Source organism: Pelophylax lessonae (assembly GCF_965119305.1).
Source record: "Pelophylax lessonae genome assembly, chromosome: 5".
In the NCBI taxonomy this organism is placed as follows: domain Eukaryota; kingdom Metazoa; phylum Chordata; class Amphibia; order Anura; family Ranidae; genus Pelophylax; species Pelophylax lessonae.
The window spans coordinates 392,592,973-392,605,377 of NC_138772.1; the positions used below are offsets into that span (position 1 = coordinate 392,592,973).

Sequence of the window (12,405 nt, forward strand, 5' to 3'; positions counted from 1 at the left end):
AATACGGTAGCTGCACAAGCATTAGTGTGCAGACTGCCATATGTTGTTGCCACTTGCCATGCTCATTACATTAGAGTGCCCTATAAAGTGCCCCTTAAAAAAAAAAAGAAAAAAAATGTGCCCAACAGAGTGCTCCCTTGACATAAAATGTGGCCATCAGCGTGCCCCTTATTTTATGCTAAGGGACATGCTGATGAGCATATTTTATGTTAAGGGGCACTCTGATGAGCATATTTTATGTTAAGGGGCACTCTGATGAGCATATTTTATGTTAAGGGGCACGCTAATGGGCATATTTTATGTTAAGAGCAACGCTGATTTAAATGTTTTGTTTTGCCCATCAGAGTGCCCCCTAACATAAAATGTGCCCATCAGCGTGCCCCCTAACCTAAAATGTGCCCATCAGAGTGCCCCCTAACATAAAATGTGCCCATCAGCGTGCCCCTTATTTTATGCTAAGGGACATGCTGATGAGCATATTTTATGTTAAGGGGCACTCTGATGAGCATATTTTATGTTAAGGGGCACTCTGATGGGCATATTTTATGTTAAGGGGCACGATAATGGGCATATTTTATGCTAAAAAATGTGAAACACCGCGTTCGGTATTCGGCCTTCGGCCAAGCATTTCATTATTATTCGGCTTAGGCCAAGAATTTCATTTCGGTGCATCCCTACTAGAAATCCTGTCAACTTTTTATTGTTGTTTATTTCCCTGTTGCAGATTTTCCCTCACTTCCTGTCTGGTAAAAGGGTGGGCCCAGAAAATAGATGAAGCCTTGGATAGCAGTCCATCTGACACACCTTCTAACCCTACCCTATTCCATCCAAACCCATAAAAACAATTATAAATGGGGCAGCACCATGGCTAAGTGATTAGCACTTCTGCAAGCAGCACTAGGGTCGTTGGTTCAAATCCCAACCATGGCACTGCCTGACTTGCATGTTCTTCCTGTGCCTGCATGGGTTTTCCAAAGACATGCTAGTAGGTTAATAGGCTTCTGTCGAAATTGGCCCTAGTATGTGTATGTATGTGAGTTAGGGACCTTAAATTGTAAGCTTCTTGAGGGCAGGGGCTGATGCGAATTTACAATATATATATAGTAAATATATATAAGTAAAGCACTGTGTATATTGACAGATAAACCAGAAAATGTCATACATGACAATAAATGACAACCTATTCATTTTTTAAACTACCAGATAATATGAATGTAATAAAGTTCACCAGCTTTTTAAATTAACATAATTTATGGCAATCTACCTATTTCGTGCCAAGGCTTCATGTTCAAGAGCCCAGATCATAAAAATGGAAGCAAATTAGTTGTATGATGACTGGGCACAAAATATGAACAGGTCATTAAAAGCACTTCCAAACTTTAACTTCCAAATGGACAGTAACTAATCATTTTACTTTAGATAATATTTAGAACAGCTCACTGCCGGCTGATGTCACTCAGCATGTCAAGGCTCTGGAGAGCTTCTGACTTTAATGTTGGGGTCCGCCCAGATTCCTGGACCAGCAGTGAGAGCCTGAGCCAGCCACTTCGGCCCCCACCACAGCCTGGTGCTCCAGTGAGCGCAGAAGACTCAGAACTGAGCGCAGAAGACTCCGTCTCACTGAAGACTAAGAACTGAGCGATCAGCTGTCTTTGATTGCTCGTTTCTCATTGTAAAGGTGGCAGGGGACCAAGGTGAGTACAAACGTTTGTTTTATTTTAATCGAAACTTCTATTTTAACATACAATAAAAATGTACTTCTTGCGGATCTCTTTCACAAGCACATCTTTTAATTGGACTATATATTCTCTTTAATTGTATATACAATATAAATGTGTTAGAAATAGGAACACAAGTTAAGGCATGTTACCTGTAGTAGGGTCATAATGCTCGACATCATTAACCAACACATGGTTAAAGGGAATGATTCCAACATCAAGAGAGTGTTTAGTTAGTCCAGCAGAAAATGATATTAGAGCTGCCATAGCAGTAACTCCTAGCAGAAAAAAAAAAACGAGTAAAATCAGAATAAAGATCGCAAACTAATCCACATTACTGTACATTTTACTTAGAAATAGATTATCTACATTATTTATTTAATGTCAAAATGTGATGCTTGAAGTTTGAATGCCATTAATTGAAATTCCATAGGTCAGTACTGTTCACGGACTAGATTACCTAACACAACTGGCTGTATAGAATAATGCTATCTTTGTGCTAAAAAAAAAATGAATATAATTTTTTCATACTGGCATCACTTTGGACACCTGAAAATCTTGCAGGGAAAGTAAAGCTAAGGGAAAACCCAGGCATGGATTTTACAGGACTTCACAGCAACCTGAAAATGGCATTATTAACATCAAGCGGAAAGGGCAAAGGTTAAAGGTTAAATTTGCAAACTTTATTGCATTGCTTCAGTATAATAAAGTAGATGTTTTATTGTTCCCCTAATATATCCAATTATGAAAAAAGGATATTTGCCAAGGTCACCAAGAGGTGAGCTTTGACTTGCATACCACCAGGTCTTCTTCACGTGCAAAAGAAGGAAGGTGTCTCTGCCAAATTCTGGCAAGAATATATGGCTAAACCTGATTTTTTAAAATATTGACAGCTCGTATGTCCTTTATTATATCTATTTACAACAGGACGGGCTTATCCATTATATCAGTGGTCCTCAACCCTGGTCCTCAGGGCCCACCAACAGGCCAGGTTTGCAAGATAACTGAAATACATCCCAGGTGATATAATTTGCTGCTCAGTGATTGCAGTACTCTAGTCTGCTTCTCCCCAAGGTAATACTTAAAATCTGGCCTGTTAGTGGGCCCTGAGGACCGGAGTTGAGGACCACTGCATTATATGATACCAAGGTTTCTAATGCCCCGTACACACGCGTCGATAGTTGGCCGTGAAGTTTCGGCCAGCGTCCGATCGGCCGATTTTCGGCTTGTTAGTATGATGCTTTCGACAACCGACTCCGACTTTTCGGCCGAATAAAATCTGGTGTGCAGGCTATAAAATTTTTGTTGGCCGTCAACACAACGGCCGATTTTCGGTCAGTCAGTACAGATTTCGGCAGACAAAAATCTGATGAGCAAGACTGGGCATGCTCAGAGAAAAAAACACACACGGAAAGTAAACCATCACATTACATCACTTCTGAAGTAGATTTTTGTTGGCCGAGAAAATTAGTGTGCAGTCTAGGCACATTCCAACCAACAAAACACAACTTGGACAAAAGACGGCCGATCGGTCGGCCGATAATCGTTGCGTGTGTACGAGGCATAAAACAATCACCATGTAGAATACTCTTGCTATCATTTTATTTTCAATTTAAAAAAAATATATAAATATTAATTACCTATAGATTCTGGAAATACTTCTACTGTTGTAGGAGCTGAAAAATAAATAGAAAAGTCATTATATTTTATTTGGTATTATGAAAAGTTACCCAATATCTGCATTAATTTTAGTAATTGACTGTTTTTAATATTTATTTTTAGTTTAATTATAATAAGATACAGCATTTTGGCCCCATTAAGTAAACTTCATGCTATAGAAGTTACTTTCCGAGTAATGGATTTCCAATTCATTAACATCTTAATAATATACAGAGCAGTAATACTTTGTTACATATTCAAAATACAATACATCATATAAGTGATATAAAGCGATATAGGCCAATAATATGAATTTCTGCTGAAATCCCAAATAAAAATGTAAGTGTAGTAAAAAAACATTTTCCCCATCCTTCCTTCCCATCCCTTTCTAACTCATCCCTTTCAGTTGTATTTTTCATTACCTGGTCATGTCAGGTAAACTAACCTAAGCCCCCTCCCCCCCCCCCTCCTTCCCCCACCTATTTCCACCCATGTGAACCGCTAGTCCAGCACCACGTTAACCCTTGCTGACTGGATTGTTTCTGGATCATTTGAGGACCCCTCTGTTTGGTCAGTCAATGAGAATTACTCATGTCATGCAGGCAGTGACATGGACACCCAGAAGAAGCACCCACCAAGGAAATAAACAGTAAGGAGGAGGACTTGGCAAAGGATGCTCACTTGACCAAGTAAAAAATAGGGATTTAGGTTTTTTTTTCTACTTTTTTTTAACCCAGCGATTTGTTAGAGGGGGTGAGGGGATTACTTTGACCGTGAAGTTGGACTTTAATTCTGATTGGTTGCTCTGGGGTACTGCACTTTTAAAAAGGACTTTAAGAATAAGAACTCTTTATTGAATAAGATTAGTCAAATTAATCTTTATCTATCTTCTAAAACTAAGAGACTTTCTTTAGAAGTTTTTAATGTTTTTTTATTGATATGCACTCAAACTAAACAAGCGCATCAAATAGATATTATATCACCTTTAAGATAAAGTATTTAGGATACCAAGGATATTTTATTATCTGTAAGAATATGGTCTCATTGCTGTAACCTAATAGTGAGTGTAGCTTACATAGACACATGAAAAAACTGGATTTTTTATCTTACTGTAAAATCCCTTTCTCTGAAGTTCATTGACAGACGCAGCTCCATAAAATTCTTGATCATTGGGTTATGCTGCCCCCTACAGGAGTAGAACACTAGGCAGGAAAAAGCTTTACCACACCTATGGGGCTGTCCCTGCAGGCATACACCCACACACTCTGCTATAGGTTTCAGTTTCGTTGAAAGCAGTGTTTAGAGGAAAAACCCCAACCCACTCAAAATAGAAGGGCGGGTGCTGCATCTTTCAATGAACTTCAAAGAAAAGGATTTTGCAGTAAGACAAAAATCCAGTTTTCTCTATTGTTCATTGACAGACACAGCTCCATATAATTCTTGACCATTGGGATGTCCCAAAGCAGTATTTGCATGAGGGATGGGAAAAAGCAGAAAAAAGAACGTAATTCCCAACAAGGCTAAAACTTTAGCCAACCAGAGAATATAGAGCTCAACCAGTAACAACTAAATGTATATGAACTGCTTACACAGACACGGAACCCAAAAACACAGTAAGTAACCAAGCGCTTAGTAAGGACACATACCTAGAACTGCATGGTATAAAATGCTGCTACTTAATGACAGTAATGTATAAAACCAGAACACATATAAATCAAAAATGATGATAAAATATTCTAGTAGTGCAAAAGGAAATGATAACCTCTCTCCACCTACCGAACAGTAAGTGTGACTATATATATATATATATATATATATATATATATATATATATATAAAAGACAGTCCCAGTGCAAGGGGTCCTGCACACATAAATCCACCAAAGCAGCACAAAAAAAAATGAATAAATAACAATAGTCCACAATGCAGTCTCTTTTGGGAAAATTGTAGGTGCAGATGTAACGGATCACCTCGACCACCACCACTGTGCTCTGAAGGGGGGAGAAGCAATGCGCACTCACCAGCTCCACTGGCCCAGTCACTCTCGTAACTGAGCAAACAAGCCAAACACCAACCACATCCACTAAGGACTCCGGGACAGGAACAGTGGCATAGGATCGGTCAGGTTCAATAACATGTAGAGGGAAAGATAGAGCTCCACTAGTGTGATACCTTTTTAAACTCACTTTATTCCAGTAAATAACAGATATTGCACTCACATGTAATCAGTTGAACATCCAAAATAAAATGGAGGTGTGCACCCTTCGGGACCCGTGTCCAGACTCCACGCCGTGGACCGCGCGCCTTCCGGGTGTTCACTGGAGCGTTGGCCTGTGGAGGGGGCGGGAGAGGCTGGCTCAGGGTCTCAGCTGCTCCCTGAGAGGCTGAGCCAGGTGCCGGTCCAGGCATCTGGATGGATCCCGACCATATGGTCGCGATCTTTCCCAAGCCTGGACCGGCTGTGTGATGTCAACCGACAGCAGGCTTCAGCCCACTGTCTGCTGAAAACGGGTCACAGGAATGCAGAATGGACTGCACTCCTGTGACACATCACACAGCCTGTCCAGGCTTGGGAAAGATCACGACCATATGGTCAGGATCCATCCAGATGCCTGAACCAGCACCTGGCCAAGCCTCTCAGGGAGCCGCTAAGACCCTGAGCCAGCCTCTCCCACCCCCTCCACAGCCCAACGCTCCAGTGGGTGCGGAGGGTCAAAGCAGAGAGCCAGTGATTGACAGTCAACAGCCCTCTGCTCACGGAGTAATGAAAACTGAGGGATCGGTCCTAGAGCCGGTGGGGAACAGATGCAGCATTGGATAGATGCTGTATCCACCTACGTAAATAGTATTTCTAAAAAACCACAAGCTTCTTTTTTAATACTGGTGACTGAAAATTTCAATATAAAACTATTGTAGTATAACCATTTCTAGCGTCTTCACCCAAAGAGTGAAATTACCTTTAGGTTCTTTGGCTGGCTTGGGGTATCCTGCAAAACAAAGACGTTTGTTAAAACTAAATGAAACTACTAGCAACTGTACCATATCATGTATTAAAAAAAAAAAAAAGGAAAATTATTATGTACCATGGACAAAAGCCTTAGTATGCAGCACGCACAGAACAGAATCTGAACTATGAATCTAAATCTGTCTCTAACAATAGGGTTATAGTATATTTTATTATAACTTTAGTTTAAGTTAAACATGCATATCATTTTCTCAAGCTCAAGTTTGTTGTGCAACTTGGATGAATACAGCCATTTATAGGCTGCTTAATAAACAATGTCAGGACTTAAAAACATGTGCCTGTCACAATGTTCTTTAACTTCATGTGTAGATAAACAGGTTCACTACACTTGGTTCTGATTACTTACACATAGCACTATTCCATGACAAGAAAGGGATTTTATGATTTGCTATGAAGCTTCTTACAGTATATTAATCAATGATAACTTTTATGTTGGGGTTGTTCTGCTTGAGAAGAACTGCTTAATGCATGACAACGCTGATGTTTTCTCTCTTTTCTTTACAGGAATAAGCAGAAGGAGAAAGTATTTTTTTTAATATATAAATGAAAACAACTAAAGTCTGGTATTGATTACGTTTGCTTTTCATTTCTTTATCTTTAAAGGGTTAGTTCAACTTTCCAAAAAGTGATAAGTGGTATCTGTAGATAAAAACAAACTGTGCCCTTGCTATAGTTATAAGCCATTGATGCACCTCCTGCAGCCTGAGTGGTATACTCCAAAGATTTTGCTAGACCTTGTCATTATTTCTCACCTACTTCATCATAGGATTGAGCTCTGAAACCCTGAGCTCATGGCTACTTTATCATGGGAGAGGGGGAGAGCAGGTAAGGGGGTTTAAATCAGAGAAAACGCTCACTCCTGTGCAGAGTTGTATAAAGTACTCAAAACCCATACTTGAGTAAAAGTACAAGTGCTCGATCAAAAAGTGACTTGAGTAGAAGTGGAAGTGCTCAATCAAAAAGTGACTTGAGTAGAAGTACTAAAGTATTCAACATTTTTTGTACTTAAGTATTGCAAGTATTTTTTTTTTTAATTTTGCTACTCAAGTACTGAAAGTAAAAGTACCAGTAGTTTTGAAAAAAAAAATTGCTACTCAAGTACTGAAAGTAAAAGTACAAGTACTGTGTTATGTAGTTATTAAAGAAAGAAGTCAAAAGTTTGAACATCATATTGTTTTTTATTATTTCAAATGCAGCTTTTATTTATACATACAGTAGCATTTATTTTCGTATGCACTGATAATACACATGTTTTGAGCTTCATGAAACCTGCCATCTACTGTTCTGGCAGTGGTAATTTTTATAATTGTAACGAGTAACTATGCAGCACAAAAAAAAACTATCGGAGTAGAAGTATTGAAATCATTGAAAAAATGTAGTGAAGTAAAAGTGGAAGTAGGAGAAAAAAATTCTACTCTAGGAAAGTACAGATACCGCCTTTCGGTACTTAAGTACAGTAGTGAAGTAGTTCTACTTAGTTACTATACATCTCTGCTCCTGTGATGGTGGAGGTGAGCAGCAACAACTAGGCCTCACTAGGCCCCAACCTCCTGAGAGTATTCTAGTCAGGCTTCGGGAGGTATGTAAATGGCCTACCCTACACCTATAGCAAGGGCATTATTCAAATTTAGACAAAGCTTTTTATTTATTAACACCCCCTTAGCTGCATAGGCGTTTTTTTTTTTTTTTTTTTTTTTGTAAAGGTGAACCAACCCTGTATAAGACTCTGTTTATTTACTTTTATCATAATACCGCTTTGAACAATGGATGAAAGATAGCTTAGATTTATATTCTGTGGCTAACACCTCTAAACTGAGACAGTAGAGCTTCATAAATACAAAAAAGAAACTCTGGGCGTATAGTCCTGACACACTCCTCATCACCCAATATTTGTAATTAGTAAAATGGCTTATTCAACTACAGTGGGGAAAATAATTATTTTATTCCCTGCATATTTTGTAAGTTTGCCCACTTACAAAGAAATGAAGGGTCTAGAATTGTTATCATAGGCATATTTTAAATGATAGAGACAGAATATCAACCATAAATCCAGAAAAAAACACATGACACAAATGTTATAAAGTGAGATGCAGTTCAGTGAGTAAAATAAGTATTTTATCCCCAAGCAAAACATGACTTAGTACTTGGTGGAGAAACCCTTGTTGGCAAGCACAGAGGTAAGACATTTCTTGAAGTGGATTACCAGATTTGTACACATCTCAGGCGGGATTTTGGTCCACTCTTCTTTACAAATCTTCTCTAAATCCTTAAGGTTTCTTGACTCCATACATTTTCTATAGGATTAGGGTCTGAACAGGCCACTCCATGACCTTAATGTGCTTCTTCCTGAGCCACTCCTTTGTTGACTTGGCGGTATGTTTTGGGTCATTGTCATGCTGGAAGACCCACCCACGACCCATCTTCAGTGTTCTGGCTAAGGGAAGGTGGTTCTCATCCAAGATTTTAGAATACATGGACCCGTTCATTGGCCCCTCAATGCGGCAAAGTCAATCTGTACCTTTAGCAGAGAAACAGCCCCTAAGCATAATGTTTCCACCTCTGTGCTTGACTGTAAGGATGGAGTTCTTTGGGTAACTGTCAGCATTTTTCTTCCTCCAAACCCAAAGAATTGAGTAAATGCCAGAGAGCTCAATTTTGGTCTCATCTGAACACAGTACTTTCTCCTAATCCTTCTTGGAAACATTTAGATGTTCATTGGCAAACTTCAGACGGGCCTGTACATGTGCCTTCTTAAAGAGGAGGACCTTGCAGGTGCTGCAGGATTTTAATCCATGGCCGCGTATTGTGTTACTAATAGTTTGTTTGGTGACTGTGAACCCAACTGCTTTGAGATCATTCACAAGCTCCTCTTGAGTAGTTCTGGGCTAATCCCTCAATTTTCTCATGATCATCCTTACTCCATGAGGTGAATTTTTGCATGGTGCTTCTGACTGAGGGCGATTGATGGTTATTTTGAATTTCTTCCATTTGCAAATAATCGCTCCAACTGTTGTCTCCTTCTCACCAAGCTTCTTGCTATTGGTCTTGTAGCCTATTCCAGGCTTGTGCAGTCATCTTCTCACTGATATCCTTTGACAGCTCTTTGGTCTTCCCAATGATGATTAAGTTTGAATGGAAGAAAGATTTTGTGCACAGGTGTCTTTTATACACATAATGAGTTGTCGTTAGGAGCACTTTCTTAAATTGACAGGACTAAACTGTGTAACACATTAGCACATACTGTAGCCAATCTGTGGGAGCCAGAATTATTGTTGGTTTGTAGCGGATCAAATACTTATTTTACTCACAGACCTGCAACTCAATTTATAACATTTGTATTATGTTTTTTTTCTGGTTGATATTCAGTTGCTATCATTTAAAATACACCTATGATAAAAAATTTTAGACCCTTTATTTCTTTTCAAGTGGGCAAACTAAAATCTGCAGGGGGTCAAATAATTATTTTCCCCACTGTAATTGTTTGATAGGCTTTGCTCTGCATCACACAGTGTAGACTTCAGCAGAGGTGGCCACTAACACTGCAATCCCCTTCGACCAGAATTTGTTACTACAGCAGGACCCTTGTTGGAAGAGGAGACTGCCAGGTAAAGCAGCTGATATAAAAACACATATGTAAGGTGGTGAGCACTTCTGTACCTTAAAACTTTTTAAAGACTGTCAAATATTTAAAAAGCTTCAAGCAGTTGCTATAAATCTCAGCTTATTTTTTCTCTAGAGAAACATTCTACAAACAGCTATCAACAACGAATATCTTTATCCCCTGTCAAAGAAGGTTTAAAAAATGTAATGAATATTAAAAACCTATCTAAACCCAAAAATTACATTTAATATATTGCAGCTTACAGTCCTTAGATGTGGTGGCTGCATTGGTTTTTTTTTGTTTTTTTTTTCAGGCTTATGTCTTTTATCTTATCTTTTCTTGTGATACTGTCAGTAAAACACTTCCTGCCCTGGGGTAGCAACACTAACTAACTACCTTTGCTATACTGAACAGAAATCTGAACAGAAATCTCAAACAATGCTATCACGATTTCCAGCTAGCCTCTGTGAACTGCAACCCCCTCCTCCTCATTACATGAAAATGTGGAGAGTTGAAGGTGTTCACCCTAGGACAGAACTAAAGAACACCTTCAACTCTCCTCATTTCCATGTAATGAGGAAGAGGGCTTGCAGTTCACAAAGGATAGCTGGAAAAGCTGATAGCATTGTTTGAGATTTCTGTTTAGTGTACAAATATTTACAAGGGCACTGGAACACTAGAAGGACCAGCAAACAGTTTTCTGTACTTGCAAGAAATATACTTAGTCATAAAAAAGACAACTATTGTAGCCACCGTATCTAAGGACTGGTAAGCTGTTATGCATTCAGTTTTTGTTCTTGGATTTTGATATCCTATCCTAATCAGCTGACACATTATCATGTGCTGGCAAAGCTAGTTTTAAAACAGCTGATGTAGTACTACCTGTATCAAGGTGGTGTACGAACTCTAAACTCTCCCCCTAATGCCCTGTTGGATTTTTTTTTTTTTTGCCCAGAACCAAGTTCCACAGGCAGGTTTTCATACTCAAAATATAAAAACTCTTTTTACCTGTATGGTCTGATAATAAAATACAGCTGTTACAATTTCATGCACTACTTAATTTGTTTACCAGTCCCAAGTGTTTTCACTAACATACTGACTGTAGTTTAAGCTGAACTTACCAGGTGCTCCAGCAAAGCCTTTAGACATCTCCATTTCTTTCTGTCCATCGGCACCTTGTGGTCTTCCAGATCCAGACTGGATGACTCTTCCTGGAGGGCCAGCTTGGCCATGTTCCATAATTATACCATTTCGTCCAGGAACCAAAGGTATCACAATAGAGCCAGTTGGGCTTGGTGGCTCTGGTTTGGATGATGGTGGCTCTGTTTTTGTGTCAGTTGGTTTTTGAGGTAGTTGTGGTTCTATAGTTTCTTTAGGTTGCTCAGGGAGCGAAGGTATGACAGGTACCTGGGGAATCACTGGACGCTGTGTAACTCTGGGTTTCTCTGTTACTCTTGGTGGGGGTGGTGTAACTTTATCTTGTGTAGTTTGTTTTGGCTCTTTACCTAAGGTGAAAGGACAGAAATATTGTTATTTTACCATACATTAAAACAGTGTTTCCCAACCAGGGGTTCCGCCACGATCTACAGTTCATCACGAGTAGGTGAACGGTAGATCACATCCCCAATGGGCTGATAGGCTGCAGAGCACAGAGGAAAACACATGACATCACTGTCCTGCGCTTATCCAAAGAGCTTGTGTGTGACATCACACAGGAGGGACAGGAGAGGAGAGCCCGCAAGATATGATCACGATCCAGCTGCTACTCTGCATGAAGTAAGCCACTACAGATCCCAATATTGTGCCCTCCAGTTTCCTCCTAGCCCCCCCTGTACTATACAGTTCCCTCTCCTGGCCCCCCTGCACTATACTGTTCCTTCATGCCCCCCCCCTGGCACTTTATTGTTCCCTCATGGGTCCCCTGCATTTTACTGTTCCCTCGTGGCCCCCCTGTTCAGTTCCCTCATGGTTCCCCTATGGTTTTCTCTCTTGGTCCCCCTATACTGTTACCCCCCAGCCCCCCTATACATTTCCCTCCCGGCTCCTATACTGTTTTCTCCTGGCCCCCTGTACTGTTCTCTCCTGGCCCCCCTGTACCGTTCCCTCCTGGCCCCACCCCCATACAGTTCCCTCCTGGCCCACTTGTACTGTGCTGTGCTCTACTGGACCCCTTGTACTGTGTTGTACTCTACTGCCCCCCTGTACTGTGCTGTGCTGTGCCCTGCTGACCCCCTGTACACCGCTTACCTCAAGTTTGACCCAGCATCTGTGCAAAAAAAGCACAAGTTTCACATTAGGGAGGTAAGTTTTAATATTTATGCTATTGTTTAATGCTATTTCTAAAACGAATTGTTGTTATACATACAGCTCACTGATCATACCAATGTTCCATGAGCTGTAGA

The 12,405-nt window shown here is 40.0% G+C and overlaps 1 protein-coding gene across 1 annotated transcript in view; it reads right to left on the reverse strand.

The window, feature by feature from the left end:
- EMILIN2 (elastin microfibril interfacer 2) overlaps window positions 1-12,405 on the reverse strand; it is a 93,662-nt gene that overhangs the window by 19,364 nt on the left and 61,893 nt on the right. Inside the window, exons 5-8 of the mRNA XM_082259553.1 lie at window positions 11,125-11,508; window positions 6,335-6,364; window positions 3,359-3,394; window positions 1,871-1,996 (exon numbers count right to left, since the gene is read on the reverse strand). Of these exons, the coding sequence (XP_082115679.1) occupies window positions 1,871-1,996; window positions 3,359-3,394; window positions 6,335-6,364; window positions 11,125-11,508 (576 nt within the window). The remainder of the gene's footprint in view (window positions 1-1,870; window positions 1,997-3,358; window positions 3,395-6,334; window positions 6,365-11,124; window positions 11,509-12,405) is intronic.